The sequence below is a fragment of the Pseudopipra pipra genome, chromosome 5 (genome assembly GCF_036250125.1).
Source record: "Pseudopipra pipra isolate bDixPip1 chromosome 5, bDixPip1.hap1, whole genome shotgun sequence".
NCBI lineage: Eukaryota > Metazoa > Chordata > Aves > Passeriformes > Pipridae > Pseudopipra > Pseudopipra pipra.
In genome coordinates, this window is record NC_087553.1 from 69453520 (window position 1) to 69470577 (window position 17058).

A 17058-nucleotide genomic window follows, 5' to 3' on the forward strand; every position below is an offset into this window, starting at 1 on the left:
TCATGTTCTTAGGAAACTCAGAGATGTGATACAAAAGAAATAAGACTGAGTCTGAATATAAAATTACAGGCTGATGTTATGTTTAACTATGTAGACTGTCACAGATGATGTCTAGTATGTAACCCTGTTACAAAAACAGGTTTCAGGAAAGGTTTTCTATGCAAATAAAATGAAATTTCGTGAAGTTTAACAAATTTCATCGCTTTAGTGACTGTGATAACACTACTTTACTTGAAATGCATTAAGAATTTCCAAGTCCTGATATGCAAAATTTTCAAACCTTAAGTAGTCTGCTGTAGCTATACCTGTTCTCTGAAATGAAGTATTAGCCCTCAAAGAAAAAAAATCCTTTCTCCACTTTTTTATTTATTTCTTTTTTTACATAAAGGACAAGAAGTGCTCCCAAAAGAAATTCAATTTACAATTTTAAAAGGTTACTACAGATAAAAATGTACATTCCTTTTTCTTTGTGACTATATTTTCAGCAAGACTGTGCCTAAACTCAGAGGATGCTCGATGTTTTAACTGCACAAGCATTACATGTTGCCATATTTATCAGTGAAGAGTCCAAAGGCAGAGCTCAGTGGCATCAGTCTTCACAATATGAGATGGTAAAGCAGTTGTTCATTGCACTCAGACTGTTGCTTGCTTGCACCTGGAATCCAGCGAGAACTCACCCTGACCTTTCATGTTTCCCTGAAAAAGCTTTTCTACACTTTTATATAAACCAAGAGACACAGAGGATGAACAGCTCTTCAGTTCTTTCATTGACTATAAAAAGCACGTTTTCTTTAAATCAATAGTTTAATAGTTATACTAAATATAGCTTTAGCTGCATTTCTTGCTTGTAATTCAGTGTAATGCTTCTGGGTACCTCAGTCATCATCTTGCTGATTTCTCTTCTGTCAACAGAACAGGAGAGTTCATAATGTTAGGACACAGTTATCTGAAATAAGAGCACTAATAAATCATCACAAGTGTTTTCAGATACAATGGATTAGACAATGACTGCGTTTCTAAGTCATTTTTTGAATGCTGAGAGATAATGTTTCCAGAAAATGGAACAGAGCAATATCAGCTCTCATCCCAAACTACAGGATTTTATTTCCAGTAAAGAACAAGATTTGCCCTGTGCATTAACTAATGGAATATACAAGAACCAGAAAACATGACAGTGGTGGCAAGACCAATGATCAAGACGCAGATAACCTGCCCTCCCTTCCCTACCTCACAAAGACTCACATTTTCACATCACTGTTCATCAAAAGAATAAAGAAAGTGTATTGAAAAAGGAATAACTGTTTAGGGACTTTTCCTAATATACTTACCTTCTAACTTTTAAAGGGGTTCTTAAAAGCATTAGCTCCAGGCATTCAAAAAGTACATTTCTATTTGCATTACAGTTGTGTTTACATTTAAATTAGAAAAGAAAACATCTTTCTAAAAAATTAGAAAGAAAACATCTTCAGTAAGATGTGTCGAACTACATTTATTCCTTCCCATAAAGATAAAATCAATTAACTGAAGTGAGATCAGTATGAAAGCTTGCTCTCCATCACTTCAAAAACAATTAGCCCAACAATACATTGTGTGATGGCTTCATACATTACTTTTTCCATAATTACATAATCCGTGTTAATTACATAAGCACAGTTCCAGGGACTTTGATGTTTCCATTTGGCAAGGATGGCAGGTCAGGAATTTTTCCTGCCACTTCTTACCAGCTTAAGGAAGTCGATCAGTTTGTGAACATCCTCTCCTGTAGAAAGGTCCACGAAATCCTTGGGCAGTCGGTAGCTCAGGTACGGACTGGGCTGGACGGTGACTTTACTGTTCGTGCAGCGGAAAACTGGATAATCCTTTGGGAGAGACACCAAAATGTTTTGAACTCCTCTGTGAGACTGCCTGAGTCACGTTGCCAATGACTTTATTTGGCGTTCATTCAACTAAACTTGTGCTTCTAAAAATTGTAGTTTTCTTCTTAAAACCTCTGCCCACTCCAGAGCAATTTAAAATGTCAAACACATTAAACAGTCAAATTAACAGCTTTCATTCCCTCGCTGTAAAGTTCCTACAATGTATCAATTATTGATGTATTTAATATGCTGTGCTTAGAACAGTGCTGTAATAATGGAGCTGTAAGCAACTTCGGGCAATAGTAGCTACAAAAGTATCTGGATAGAGAAAAATCTTTTTGAAAGAATCCCCAAACTTGTCTTCACAGTTTCCTTGTTTAAACACATTTGCAACTATAACCTTACCGAAATTATAATCTAAACTTTCCAACCAATTTACTTACTGAAGGAAAAAATATCTCTATAAAAGAGCCAAAAATATCTCTAAATGCTCAACTGTAGCAACAGGTTTTGGGTAATTATATAATTTTCAGCTCAACACATTGACATGCAATTTAATTGCCCACTGTACAGCAATAAGGAGCTTCATTTTAAAGAGAGAAAATCAGTAACTTCACACCAGATTCTGTGATTGGATATAAGCTGAAACATGAAGACAAGTTATTCTGCTTTTCATACAGGCTTGCACTACAGAAAACTGTGTAAAGCGTCTGGCACGGAGAAAAAGAAATCCCAAAACAAAAATTTCGGTGTCCCACAGACAGCTCAAGAATTGGGAGTGTGTTTTAACAAAGGAGATGCAGCTTTTAGCAGGAAGATTCATGGAATGGGTTTTCATACAGTAACAGCCACAGTGTGAGACAGAGAAACTGGCCTGAACGACAGTCTGAGGAGTGGTGTTCCCTGTCAACGTGTTATGGAAATGGCCACAGGACTAAAGCAAAGCTCAAATGCTAAAATCAGCTCCAATAAATGACATTTCAGTTCCCTCTAATGCAGCTCAACAGCTAGAAACTAAAAGCCCACAGTGACTTAGATATCTCTCCTCAAAAACGACCAAGTGTTTCCCAAGATCTACTAACGCACTTCTTTCCATCTCCCATCCGGCTGTCAGAGCAGGTGTTAAGATGTGAGGACTCTGTCTCAAGCATGAGGAAAAAAAACCCTGGAATACAAAAAATGAAGACTATTCCTCCCTCTCTGTATGAATGGGAAGTTAACTTGTTTTTATGGAGGCAAGGCTGCTTGGAAGAGAGATGGAAAAGCCCTGCTCTGCAAGTCCAGGGAGTTCAACCAGAGGACGGGGCTTCCCTGAGGGTATTTGAGATGAGGGGGAGACAGAAGTTAAGCTTTTTTTTTGACTCCCCCCACCAGGCATGAAGCTGGAGATGTGGGAAACTGTATGACAAGACATCAGGAACAAAACAGAAGTTTGAAGGATCATATAGATAAGTAATACATTTTAAGAAAAAATTGAAAGGAGAGCATCAGAACTGCATAAAAGGAAGTTTCAGGGCGTCTTCTTTGCAAAGTGGTCAAAGCTGTGATATGGGTTCGTACTGTTTGAACTAAAAATTCCCTTGCAGGCATCTAAAACTAGCAGGTGATACTTGTGGGGATATAACTACTGGCTAATAAGGAAGATTCTGCTTTACAAAGAGTTTAGGTGTCATGAGTTAAGGACCTTCACTTACTTCAAAATGGGGTTTGCATCACAATTTGATTATAAGAGCAAAAAACAGGGAAAAAAAAAAGGCCATAACTGCTGTTGGACATTATTGAGCCTCCCTCACCTGTTCTGTTGCTTCCCCTTCACTCTGGTCTCCTTTCAGGTTTTTCCCAGAGGTCAGTTCTTCCCATGTAAAGAGCAGGGAGTCTGTTACTTCACCAAATGGGTTAAAATCTATTAACCAAATCTTACCCTGCAAAGGAACCACAGAAGAGTTAAAACAAATCACAGAATTAAAACAAAACAAAAGAACTAAAAAAAAAAAAAATCAGAATACACATACACTTGTATCATTACAGTGTGCTTAGTCTTTAGATAAAAAGATATCAAAACAAACTACCTGGTTTTAAGCACTTTAAATAGTCTAACATCTTTTACATTATACAGTTTTAAATCACAGCAAGCTATGATTTACTAATTTAAGTTTTTTTTTTAAAAAACAAAATATCAAATAGAGCTCAAATAAACTGCATTTAGTTCTATGCCAGGTGCCACAGAAGTTCTGTCTAATCTCCATGGTCCTCCAAGATCCCCAGACAGCATGAACAAGGAATAAGGGAGGACACCAACAAAAACAAACAAAAAACCCCAAAACACAACCAAACAAATAAACCTAAACCACCTAAACAAGGATTTTGCTTTCAATCAAAAGGCACTTCAGCCCTACTCTAAACTGAGTTTTCCACAAGAATTGCTGTTCTTGGTTTCTGAAGGGACTCCAAAAACACAGAGCAGGGTCTAAAAAAAGCTAATGGAGCTCATGGAAGCACAAAGATGCTCTACAAACACAGATTAATAACAGAATAACTTATAGGCATTTTTAACATAGCCATTACTAGTAGTCCAGACCAGTTTCTCGTGCCTGAACTTTAATCTTTTTGTGTTCCAAACAGTTGTGTAGTGTGCACAACAGCACTCCTGCTACACAACTGAAAAATGAAAGCAGAGACTGACATATTAAAGGTAACAGAGACGTGTGTGTGGGAGGAAGAAATTGGGTTCCCTAAGTCACCTCAAGAAACAACCCCCAGCACAGGGCCATCTTTCCTTACCCAAGGAAGTGTCAACTACTCTAACAAAACAAAATATTGTAATAAATTATAATGAAATTTGATTACAGCTGCTAGTAAGAATTTGCAAAACAAGTATTACATCTGGAAGAAACCACTTCTATCAAATATGGAAGGAAAAGGTTGCAGTCATATAAGCAGGACTGAAGAGTTTTATTGTGTTTATTAAAGATCAACTGGAATTGGAAAACAAACCTGAAGACTGTGTAGCTACTAGCCATTCATTTTGCTTTCTCTTCCTTTCCCTCATTACTGAAGGATCTTCTTTCTTTAAAAGATCTTGCCCACCTTGATTCAAACAGCAAATATCTTCAATGACTTACGCTACAGCCATCTGGTTTCTAACTCCCAGAGATGCTTTTGCAGCCTTCAGCACAGAGTAACATGGAGACTGCCTCTCCCACCCACACACCTAAGCCATCCCACAGGCACTAATACACTTTGGAAGAGGAAATGCACGGAAACCCATCAGATAGAGAACAGAAGGGCTCTGGCTGCTCTATTACCATCCACAGCCAGTTCCTCGAGCAGGTACAGGGAGTCCCAGCACAGGTGAAACCAGTGATATCATCTGCAAACTGGAGCTGAGCCAGCACCCGAGCAGCGGCTGTGTAGTTGCACACAGGGTTTCACAGGTCTCTCTCTCAGGGCAGGCCCACGGGGTACAGCTCCCCCAGGGCAAATTTTAAGAGGCCAAACCACGGCACCAGCAGTGTTGAAACCAGACAGCTACAAAAGAAACTGTGAAATGAGGGGGGTCAGTCCTGAGTGGTTTCTTCTTTGTTTTGGAAGGGTGAAGAAGCCCAAGTCTGCATGGCTGAGTTGCAACACCTCTGCACTAATAGTGACACCGTCAGTGCAGAGCCAGCAGGGCAAACATCTGCTGTCATTTCCCATCTTTGGTCCTCCTCAAAAGGCCATCACAAATTCTCATTACAAGCCATGCTTTACTTTTGCTAATGGGGATGTCTTGTTAGCTCCAAGGCAGCACGAGGACTAATCTGGGATTTTAGATTCACTCTATCACACTGGAAAAACAAGTTAATGAACCAATTTAATCACAGACAGAAGCAATGGCTGGCAAAGTTCGTTCATCGGTTCAGAGAATCTTTCCTTGGATCAGAAACAGTAATACTTAATACTTCCCTACAAAAGTTCTCAGAGATTCCTCTTCACCCCAAATACCTCAAATAGCATTTTCACAGGAACACAAGATCATTTCTCTAGAGAAGATATGTACCCTGGAAAAAACTGAAGATTGGGTTTGAGACTCCTGAAAGCAACACAGTTGCACCAGCAGTGTTCCTCCACCCCTGCAGGCAGCAGTGCCCCATCTACACCACCAGCTGTTTCCTTGAGAGGATCTTAAATCTGCACAGAGCTTTGGTAGCTGCAAATTGATGAGAAGTGGCAAAACAAACTAAATATCTCTTTTCAGGGCTCATTAAAAGGAGTATGTGTAACCCTGGGTCAGTAACCAAACTGTCTTTTCTTAAGATTAAATTCTCTTTCAACTCTTACATGCAATGTCATGATTTAAATGTTGTTTCAGATGACTTGCACTGTGTATCTAAAGAACAACAGTAAAGCTCTTTATCTGCCATCTTCTGCCTGTTTCTAGTAATCTTTGCCATGAGAAGTGCACAAGCCAGGAAAACAAAGTTGTGCATATCTGGAGCTGAAAAAAGAAATACATTTGTAATACATAAGATTTTTTTTCTCATCCTAAAAGGAGGAACCAATAGATTTACCACACCATGCCACTTCACGCTTTGTTTTACTAGAGCATTAAGCAGCACACTGCTGAAAGGAAGTGCCTCTGACACAGACTGCTTAAAGGAAGTTAAAGACAGATAAAATGCAAACTGAACTGTTACATCTCCCTAACTCCAGCTGCACCTTCCTGCACAGTGACAACACTCACAAGGCAGAGACACAAGCACTGGACTGCACGTTCACCAGAGCTGTGAGCCCACAGTGGGCTGGAGCCACTCACTGCATCTCCCTGCATTACCACAGTGACTTGCCTCAAACATGGTTCATTGGCCACACCTGGGAGACAACAAAGAACAACAGCAGAGCTGTCTCTCAGGCTTTGTCAGCTCTTGCACAGCCACTGGGAGCTTCCACCCTCCATCTCAGCGAGCAGGACCTGCGGCACCCAACTCCATCCAGTCTCCCAAGGAACTGAAGCAAGCACAGGAAGGAGGCTGCTCTCACTCACAACCATATCAAACAACAAGCTGCTTCTCCAAGCTGAATATTTAGAGCTGAAAGTATTTAAAACAAGCAGACAGTGGACATTTCTCTCATTCTGTAGGTGAGGTTGCTGTGCAACCAGCATGATGAGGAGCACGGGCTCTGGAAATTAATCACGCTCACAAACACTCAATATTCTTTTGCTGCCTGTAACTAACACACAAAGGGAGAGATGAATAATGCAGTTGCAAACCACAGAAGTATGTGTGAAAGGAGGAGGATCTGACACACAAAGGGCTATCTGGCAGTTTACAAAACCTGAGGGTAAAAGGCACCGAGAGACGTCTACAAACAGATATATTTTATCTTGACAGATGAAGAAACACTGCTCATTTGAGACCCCACAGGCTGAAATCTTTTACTTCAATAATCTGTTTTCATGCCTCAGCTATGAGGCAGAGAACCCAAAAGCAGAGTCTGGTTCAATGCTGAAGTGCTGCTCCTGATTTTCCCTGACAGCATCCTCATGTCTGAGGAGCTGAGCCTGGGCAGGTAATTTTCCTTTCAGCGTGGTTGTTCCCAGTCCCTACCTGGTTTTAGGTACCTTAAAAGCTGTGCTGAGAGACAGTACAGTAGTTGTTTTCCATGTGAGGAACCATCCTGTTTAGTTTCTGTTTTGCAAGCCATGGGCACGATTTACTATTAAACAATTCCAAAATAGTTTAGCAACATTCAAACTCAGAATCAGGAGTTACTACCAATACTCCCAACTCAACTCAAATAAAGGCTTTCTCCAATCCCATAACTGTAAACATGTTAAACAGTGAGACTTAGAAATATAGAGAACAAAAGTCTGTAGCCATTGTTTTTGCTTTTCTGGTTTAGGATTGGAAAAAAAATTAAGCAAAACTCTTAATTTTCACACACTAATGTGATTCCCTAAATCAGGTTTTCAGATTTAAGGTTAGGTAATGCATTTTTGGTTGTAGTTGCTTTTAAAACAATACATGTGTGCCTTTCAAGCACAATTCATCTGACCAAGTATTTCTCTCCACTGGCACTGGGAGAAGTCAAGGTGACTAACTCTGATATTGGCACGTGAAGTTCATAGAATTGTTAAGGTTGGAAAAGACCTTTAAGATCATAAATTCCAACCTTTAACCCAGCACCACTGCGGTCACCACTAAACCACATCCCGAAGTACCACATCTGTGTCTTTTAAATATTTGAGATGGAACATTTCTCCCCAACTCCATCACTATTTGGATGTTCAGGGTTCTGCCCACATCTCAGAACCACAGCTGGAGCAGCTGGAAAAGAAAAAATTGGCTTCCAGCTGTCACAAACTGGATATGTCACATTCATATTCCCTTTTCACAATTACCCCTTCATATCCTAGGCTTCCACGCATGAAGCACAAGTTACTATTTTCCAACCTCACACGGATAATCTGAAGAAATATTAATAAGTTCTGATGAGCTCAGATGCTATAGGGAAAAATAACACATGGTGGGAAAAAAAATAAAGCCCAGGGAAATATCTGTCTTAAAAGAAAATGCCCCAAATCTGTTTGTGTTTAAGAGACATTTGGACAATGCCCTTAATCAAAGAGTCACAGAACATCCTGAGTTGGAAGGGACTCACAAGGATCATCGAGTCCAACTCCTGGCCCTGCACAGAACAGCCCCAAGAATCCCACCATGTGCCTGAGAGCATTGTCCATAACATGCTTTAATTTTTGGTCAGCCCTGAACTGTTCAGGCAACTGTTCAGTTGGACTCAATGATTGTTGTAGGTCCCTTCCAACTGAAATAGTCGATTCAACTCTAAATTACTGCAGCAAAGACTCTCTGTGTCATAATGAAAACTAAGTTGCCTTCAGTAGATTCACAGAACCAACAGAATTGCAGCTGAAGCCAAAGTTCTTTGCTTTAGGACAGCTTCTCTGGAAGATACTAATAATCTGGAAGATGGTAAATAATTCACTGGCACAGTCATATTTACACCCCTAATCCTATTATTCTTTTACTGTAGATAGTGCTTAACACAGAAAAAGACCTGTGGAAAAGAATAACATCGAATAGGTTTGGGGGTTTTGTTTGGGGATTTGGAGGTTTTTTGTTTGGTTGCGTTTTATGTTTTGGTGGGATTTTTTTGTTTGTTTGTTTCTTTTTTTTTTCCCCCAAAACCACTTCTAGGAAGACAAAGCTATTATTTGCTTCATCTCAGCATTTCAGCGTTTTCACTGAATAAACAATTATATACAACCTATTGTTCACTTACCCTGCTGTCCCTGTACACATCAAAAACAACTGAAAAAGGAGAAAAAAAGTGTTAATCTTCAACAATATATATTTCAAGACATCTAAATCTGAATAGATACTTGTGTACACAGCACAATCTGCAAAGTCAATATGTCTAAAGAACTGCATGCCAGAATTAGGTTCATTTCCAAGAGGAGCTGAAACATTTCAGAACCACTGTTAATGCACTGGGAGATTGGCTGCCGGGTTTTTCCATTTAATGCTGGTTTCCTCTGTTGATTTTTCCCCCCAGTGAAGAACATTTGATAAACTCTAAGCCCAGAAAAGCTTATCTTTGACATTGCTGGTGTTTCATTTGCAGCAGAATGGAGAAATGGATCAAGACTCCACTGTGTTGGACATTGCACAAACATTTAACAAGAGAAAGTTCCTGCTTGAGGGAGATTAGGCCTTCAGCAGCTAAGAAGACAAAGAGGTTGTAGAACAAAGGGGTGGGTGCCACGTTTGATGTAACCCAGAGCAGACACAGCACACCTACTGATTACCAAGGACTCCTTCAAACAGCCCCCTTGACATGGTGACTGACACAAAGCTGCCTTGCCTGGCTCTGCTGCTCTTCCTCCCCTTGGCTTAATTAAACAGGAACCTCTGTACATGCAGCTTTCTATCAGCTGCTGTTCTGTGTGGTTAAACAAATCCTTGAGTTGTCTTTCTATTGAGCCAGGGAAATCCACAGATAAGCATTCAGGGCATGGCCACATGCAAAAGTTGTACCAGTTTAGCAGGAAGAAAAGGAAAAGAAAAAAACCCGAAAGCTTTAGAAAAGCCTCAGACAAATGCTGTATTGTCATTTCCTTCATGAATAAGGAAGGGAATATTTCAGCTAAGAGATTTCCCAATACATGTGGATAAACTAAACTCAGGATATGACTGCAGAACACTTGAGTCTCAGGAAGCTGCCCGTCAGGAACAGGGAATGTTGATTGATCACAACCATCCATGTAAGGCTTAATCTGACATTTCATGTGAGGTTGGCTGGGCTAAGGGCAAACCACAACTCCACAAAGCCAAAGTCAGGCACGTATCTGGTTCTGACCATCCAGCCTAAATATCCACACAGCTCCGGCACAAGCCCCGTTGCGTCAATTTAAAATGTCACTCGAGGATTAAGTGCTCTGCTTTCTCAGGAAGAGGAGCCCTCAGTGGCTAATTCAGTCATCAATGCAAAGAGGAGCACAGCAACCCCAGGACTTCTTCTCCAGCTGTGCAACTGAACTTGGTGTCTGTACCATGTCCTCTCATTAGTCATATCCCACTTGCATGGAACACTTGCATCTGAGCAAGCTTTTCTATCAAGTGAGGGCTGTCAGATTAAAGCAAGACCATGGCAGTCCATGAGAACAATGGCCTTTAGTGGGATCACATCCCTGGCAAGACTGCTGGCACGCTGGTGACTAGCTCAGGACACTCACAAACACTGAACAGAGGAGAAAACCTGAACTCTTCCCTCCTCTTAGGGGTCACCTCAGAGCAGGACTGTCCTGTGCCAGTGAGACTGGAGTAAAACTTCACCAGAAACTGCTCAAACAGAGGGTAAGCCAAGGCTCAGCTCTACAGCAAGTACCAATACCTCCAGAGCACTGTTTTACTGGGCTCTTATGAAAGGTATTTAGAAGGTTCTAACATAATTTAGAAGTATTTATAAAGCGTTCACCCATCTGTTATCCTACTGCTCTGACTCTGCAGTGTTTCAGCTGCTCTGACTCAACTCTTCCATCTGGAGATGGTACCAGACCAACTGGAAAAAGCAGAGCAAACAGCATCAAAATCCCCAACGAAACAAGAAGTCAGGAAAAAAAAAGCTGTAATACCTTTCCTTTTAAAAGCAAACAAACAAGCAAAGCCAGATTTTATTGTTAGCAACACATATGCTACCAGATCAAGGGAGATGATGGGGGATAAATGAAAGGTGGTAAAAAAAAAAACAAAACACAAAAAAACAGAAAACATTTTCTGCATGACATTTCTCTGCAGATGGACCAGCATTTAGTGCCTCAGAACAAAAGGTTAAGAAACCTTCATCCCAGAAGGTCACCCTGAAACCTCTTTTTCCCAGAAGGTAACTCAGATGCCATCCTTTACATAAGATGACACTTCAGACCTTTCAGTTCACCAGGCAGCAATTTCAGAGCCTAAATCTAGGCATCAATTTCCAAAAATAGTGCCCTGAATTCTTATCTATCAGTTGATTACATACCAGCTAAAATTACATTGGAACACAGAGGAAAATTAAAAGACAGTAATCAGAAATGTCAGATCTAAATGACTGATCTTACTTCAAAACACAAGCTTATGGACCTGTTAAATTATTGTACTGATTTCCAGACTGCTACTCTTCTCCAAGTAGTGGTCCTTGAGAACTTCTCTGGACGGAAATAAAGGAACTCTGCAGAGTTAAATTATTAAGAATTCTGATATAACAAATACTGGCACTAGAAGGTATCTTTTTCAAACAGTCAGAGGGGACAGATCTACTTGGCTGCCCTGGTGGCTCAGCAAAACAACTAACCATGTTCAAAACTTACCTAAAGGTTGAATTTTCAAAGCTTTAGAGAAGGCAACACAACTACCAGACGGCTCTTATGTTTATGTATTTTACTGAACTGAGGTTTGGTCCATGCCAGACCCAATTTAAATTTCTTCCCCATGTTTTTCACCACTACTGATCACCCATCACAATGGAACTCTATTCTATTCTCACTAAATCATGTCAAGAAACTATTTCCAGTAGAATTTGCAAAGGACTTAACTTTTAAAGAACAACACAATTTACTTGGGCTGCTTAGGTGTATCAAATACTGTGGCCTTTATTCAAAAGGTTCAGCACCTAGACTGGTGTACATTAATATTCTAAGAGAAATTATTAAAACTTCTTGAAACAAAATTTTAAAATACTTTATTCAAGAAATACACCAATAATTTAGCAGCAAACATCTGACAACATCTTTATAAACAAGTATTCTTCTTACTACTGAATGCTTTTTGTCGAGCATCTCCTACTTTACTTCTCAGGTACAAAATTTTTCAAGTATAAGGGCAAAACGTCTTAAAAAAAAATCATTATGCCTTTTGAAGGGATCTTTCACTCATTTACTGTGTTTTCCTGAAGAGCTCCAGCCTATTCCTTCAGGGTTTTTTTGCTGCCAATTTTATAGCCACTCCAAACCTCCGCTCCTCGAGATGCTAAAGCCACAAGAGCTGTAAGACTCTCCCAAGTTAAACAGGACCAAGCCCTGGGAAAGCAATAGCTGTGAAGAGAGAGATGCATATCCACAGATCTCCTGAAGATACTTACAGTCCTCATCCAAGAATTTATACTGTATGTGTTTCTCGAAGAACTCCTGGATGGCTCTGCAGATGTCCTCATGTTGCTTGGAGATGTGGTCGTAGTATTGGGTGTAGTCCCTCTGGGATATACCTGTCAATGATTTCAGCTGATTATAAAGGGCTCCAGGCATACAAAAAACCAAACCTGAAAAAATGCAGTTATCAGGCACATGCATGCCATCATTTATATTTCAGAAGATGGGGTTCTCCCAGGTTTCAACCACCACCAATGACTTACTCTTTAGCTTTATTCTCCTGTACTTAAAGTACTTCCATTAGGAATCTTGTCCTTGAACAGCCCTGTCCTACATTTTATGTGCACATTCTTTGACTATTTTTAAGTGAATTCCAGGAGGAACATTCACCTCTGTTTAAGTTTCTAGTTCCTGTCTTTTCCTTTCAGTTTTATTCCCGCTGGTTACTGTGGTCAAAAACCTTGTTCTGCACATCAGAGGTAGGGACCACAATTTGGAACCATGAAATGAAAGAGGTAGAGGCTAAGCTTGCACATTAGCAAGGATGATAGATCCTAGTGTACCACAGATTCTCATTTAACCAGTTTTTTAAGTGTGGAATAACAGATGCTTGTTTGATAAGGCACCACAGGTGAAATCTTAAATCCCCAAATCAATGAGATGGCACACAGTCAAGTACCTTGCTGCTCTCATTTACTCCCTCAAGGGCTTTCCTGCCTATCTGACACTTCCCAGCTACATCACAAACTCTTAATTTCAGACACTTGTTTGTCTACAAGACAATAGTTTAAAATGACATCAGCAGGATTATAGACTTGCATCCATCTTGAATGACAGTTCTCATACAGGATGTGTCAACACAGGCCATTGCAATACCCTGTTTCACAAAGCCAAATCCAAGAGCTGCCCCATCACTGAAGAATGAGTAACTCGGGCTAGTTACATACAGAAGAAGCCAGAATCCCCCCCAAAAGATTTATCCCTGATGTCAGTTTGCTATTTTAACCATATACAAAACACGGATTGTTTTACTGTAAGACAATGCTGACTCCCTCCAAAGATGTGCTCTTTCTAAAAAAGTTCATACAAAAAGTTTATGATGTCAGTGGAACTTGGACTTTTTAATACCAGTGCAGAGCTGAAGTTGAGTCTAAAAAACAAGAGGTGATGGCATCTCAGGGGAGGCAGATGTGTAACTGGAAAATCATTCACTACACTGCAACTATCACTCCTTAGCTTGACTGACAGGCTCATTAATTTTAAGAGCATGGGAACACATTATGAAAAATCTTGGAACTATCTTCAGAAATGCAGCTGGAGTGCTAGCTAAAAAAACCCCATATTGGCAGATCTACAGTTTCAAATCCTAGTCATGAAATGGACAGTTTTTAATTAGCCAGTGTACAAATGGTTTGAGGTATTTGAAAATAAATATTACTATGTATATTCTATAATAAAAATAAATTCAGATGTTTTAGAGGTTATTACAGTGATGTGTATCTCTGGCAGTTGTGGTGCTCACAGCATTACAGGACAGGACAGGATTCAGCTCTTCTCCCTTCAAAAAGCTCTGTCAGTAGCCATTAAGTAATCCTGACCTAATGGAGAATCCCTGCTAACAGCAACATAAACTCTGTTACAGAGAACTGTAATGAACCTGCACTTGGCATAAATGGAGAGAGAATGGGAAGACAAGTGTAGGAGCATCAGAAAAAACAGCCAAATAAAAGGGCTTAGGAGAATGGTATGTGTTGACAGCACCTGGATTAGCACAGCTCAAAACATCCATGTGCAGCTCCACAGGATGCTCAGATCGGGAAACTAAAACCAGGGAGTACATTCCTAGATTCACAGAGGTGGGACAGGATGGAGCAATGAATTACTGACAGCTTCTAACAGGTAAAAAAAGACACATCCAGAACAAGCCTACAGTCACAATGCTGAGAGGAAGACAGGAAAAACAATGAGGACTACACAGTTAATATCCCTTGTCTTCCATATCATCACAAGGTATCCTGCATAGATCACTTGTAGACATGGAGCTTGGGTTTGTGAATATGTAGGTATGAGACAGATAAAATGAGCAAACCTGGTTTTATCTTAAAGCAAAAAAAATCACCTTCCTTCCTGTAAAGTCTGGATTTGCTACATGACTGTTGTAACATTTCCTTGTTAGAAGACTTCAGGCAGAATGATTCAACCTTGGTAAGAACAACTGTGCACCAGTCCTGTGCTATTTGCATTTCTGTTCGTCTCTAAAGATTCCATGGTAGACCACACCAAAACCAAACTCAACCACAACAGTACTTAGCCTGAAATTAAACCACTCAATTCAAGCACCTGGGTGTGCACTCGATGTCTCAGCTCCTGCTGTAGTCAACAGAGAATAATCTACACAACCAGAAGAGTGTAATTCAGCTAAATTTACCCAATTACCCAAGGAGCTGCCTAAAATACATGCTCTAGCACAACCTACCTGTTCTCCAGCTGTCAGAAGTCTCCCAATGTGCCCACCAGCTCTTTGCATGCTGTGGAAGCCCTGGTTGTTCACTGCCACTTGAAATGTTTTACATTTAGGACTTCGAACCAGAGCAACAGAACAACAGGTTCTAAACTACAACAGGACTAAGCTACACTGATTATAACATGAATTCAGACACCTCAGACACCTGTGGAGATGTTCTGACCTCCCCAGCTTTCTGCATGTAATATGCACATGGGGTCATGTCTTAGCACCACAACACACAATTGGCTCTGTATTCATTCTGCAAGTCGGAGGTGTTGCAATTTGCTCCTGAATATAAAAGAATCACTCACAAAACAGCCTCTGGGTGAAGTTTCTGAATTAACAATTAAATTAAGAATATTCTCCCTGTAATGGTGAGCACGCTGTGCTCAGGCTTTCAAATACAATGGATAGAGAAATGCAGCATGCCACATTTTAAATTACAGAAAGAAACCATTCATTTCAGAAATGAGGTGTGACAAGCAAGATCTCTCTTCAGATTTAGCTCTCATCCAAGGAATCAGAGAAACTACTCAGAACTTCATCTAATAGATGTATCTAAGAACATCCTTACCTAAAAGCTTGTTTTCCTTGACAAAACACCTGAATTCTGCACCAGGGATTAGTTCACACCATTTGCGAAGAACAAGCTGCAGAGGGAAAACAAATGACAAAATATTGTCTCAGAAAGGTAACAGGTAACTTTTTGTCAACAGATCAACATCTACAGTTCTGCTGTAGTGGTAAGATGACCTATGATACAAGAAAGCAAAAGAACCTTAACCTGCAGTTCACATAACCATTTCAGCAAATACTTCCAAGCAATTAGACTTAATATCTGTTTCAGAGAATCACAGGATGCTTTCAGTTAGAAGGCACCTCTAAATACCATGTAGTCCAAACTAGTTTAAAGCAGAAAGATTCAGACTGCACATAAGAAATGTCTTCACCATGAGGACTGTCAAGCATTGGAACAGCTCCCTCACGGAGGTTGTGCAGCCTCCACCCACTGAGCTTTTCAGACCAGATTTGATAAAACGCCATGCAAGCCAATTTGAACTCTTACCTGGCTTTGAGCATGAGAATGAACTAGAGACCTCCTGAGGCCCTTTCCCACCTTAATTATCTTATGCTCTTCTACAGTATTTATAACAGTGAAATCGTTTATGAATCGACTTCCAAGTTACATTAATGATAAAGCATGGAAAATAAAAACCCTGCTGTACAACACAACAAATCTGTCATGGAATTGGCACAAAGTTGCTCCCTAGTCAAAGGAGCTGATGAGCAGAATTAAATTTATCCAAATCAACCTCTATTCTGGTACACACCCAAGCAGAGTTCTGTGACGCCTTTGAAGGCGCAAACCAGTTAAAACAAGGACACAGGACAGAAATAGAAAGCAAACTATTATAGTCCACAGGACAGACTGCCTGGTAATTAAAGCATCTCTCTGGCACTTCCTCAAGTTTCTGCATTTCCTAAGCTGAAGTATTCAGAAGGATTCATTTTTTTCAAGGCCCCAGTTACTGCTACTGGATACTGGAAACTCCCAACACCCATGGACTGCAGCAGAAAACCTTCAGTAATCAGAGATGACATTCCTAACTGCAGTGTAAACATGGAACTCTTTGTTCCAGCTTTCACATGTCCTGTATCTTTAAAGCAAACTAGATAGTGCTTTAAAAAAAAAAAAAAGGGTTCATTCACTTTTCAAAAGCCCTTTAAGCCCACAGGATGATGACAAATGTTATATTTACATAAAGACTATTATTAGAGAGATGACTAAATGTTACCATAAAAGCAGTAGCTCCACGCTAACAGTTTAAAGCATGTCTAGCTGAACATTTTAATCTGGTAACAAACATATGAAACAAGATATGACAGAACACCTCAGTTCAGGATGTCCCCAGCCAGTGCAGCGAGTTTCTCCCTCAGTAACCTCAGTGTGATGTTCACAAGCAGCACACCATCAAGGATTTATGACTTTCAGCTACTCAACTTGTCCTTCCTGTCAAAACCTGACAGACATGAGAGGAAATTGCAAGGAAGCTTCACAAGCCTGCACTTTA

General features: G+C 40.1%; 1 protein-coding gene across 1 annotated transcript in view; it reads right to left on the reverse strand.

Annotated features, from left to right (window-relative positions):
- Nucleotides 1-346: 346 nt before the first annotated feature.
- The window catches only part of CDC123 (cell division cycle 123), a 31548-nt gene continuing 14836 nt past the window's right edge, over nucleotides 347-17058 (reverse strand). Inside the window, exons 8-13 of the mRNA XM_064656506.1 lie at nucleotides 15561-15636; nucleotides 12474-12596; nucleotides 9138-9166; nucleotides 3650-3778; nucleotides 1722-1859; nucleotides 347-902 (exon numbers count right to left, since the gene is read on the reverse strand). Coding sequence (XP_064512576.1) covers nucleotides 876-902; nucleotides 1722-1859; nucleotides 3650-3778; nucleotides 9138-9166; nucleotides 12474-12596; nucleotides 15561-15636 — 522 coding nt within the window. The 3' untranslated portion in view covers nucleotides 347-875. The remainder of the gene's footprint in view (nucleotides 903-1721; nucleotides 1860-3649; nucleotides 3779-9137; nucleotides 9167-12473; nucleotides 12597-15560; nucleotides 15637-17058) is intronic.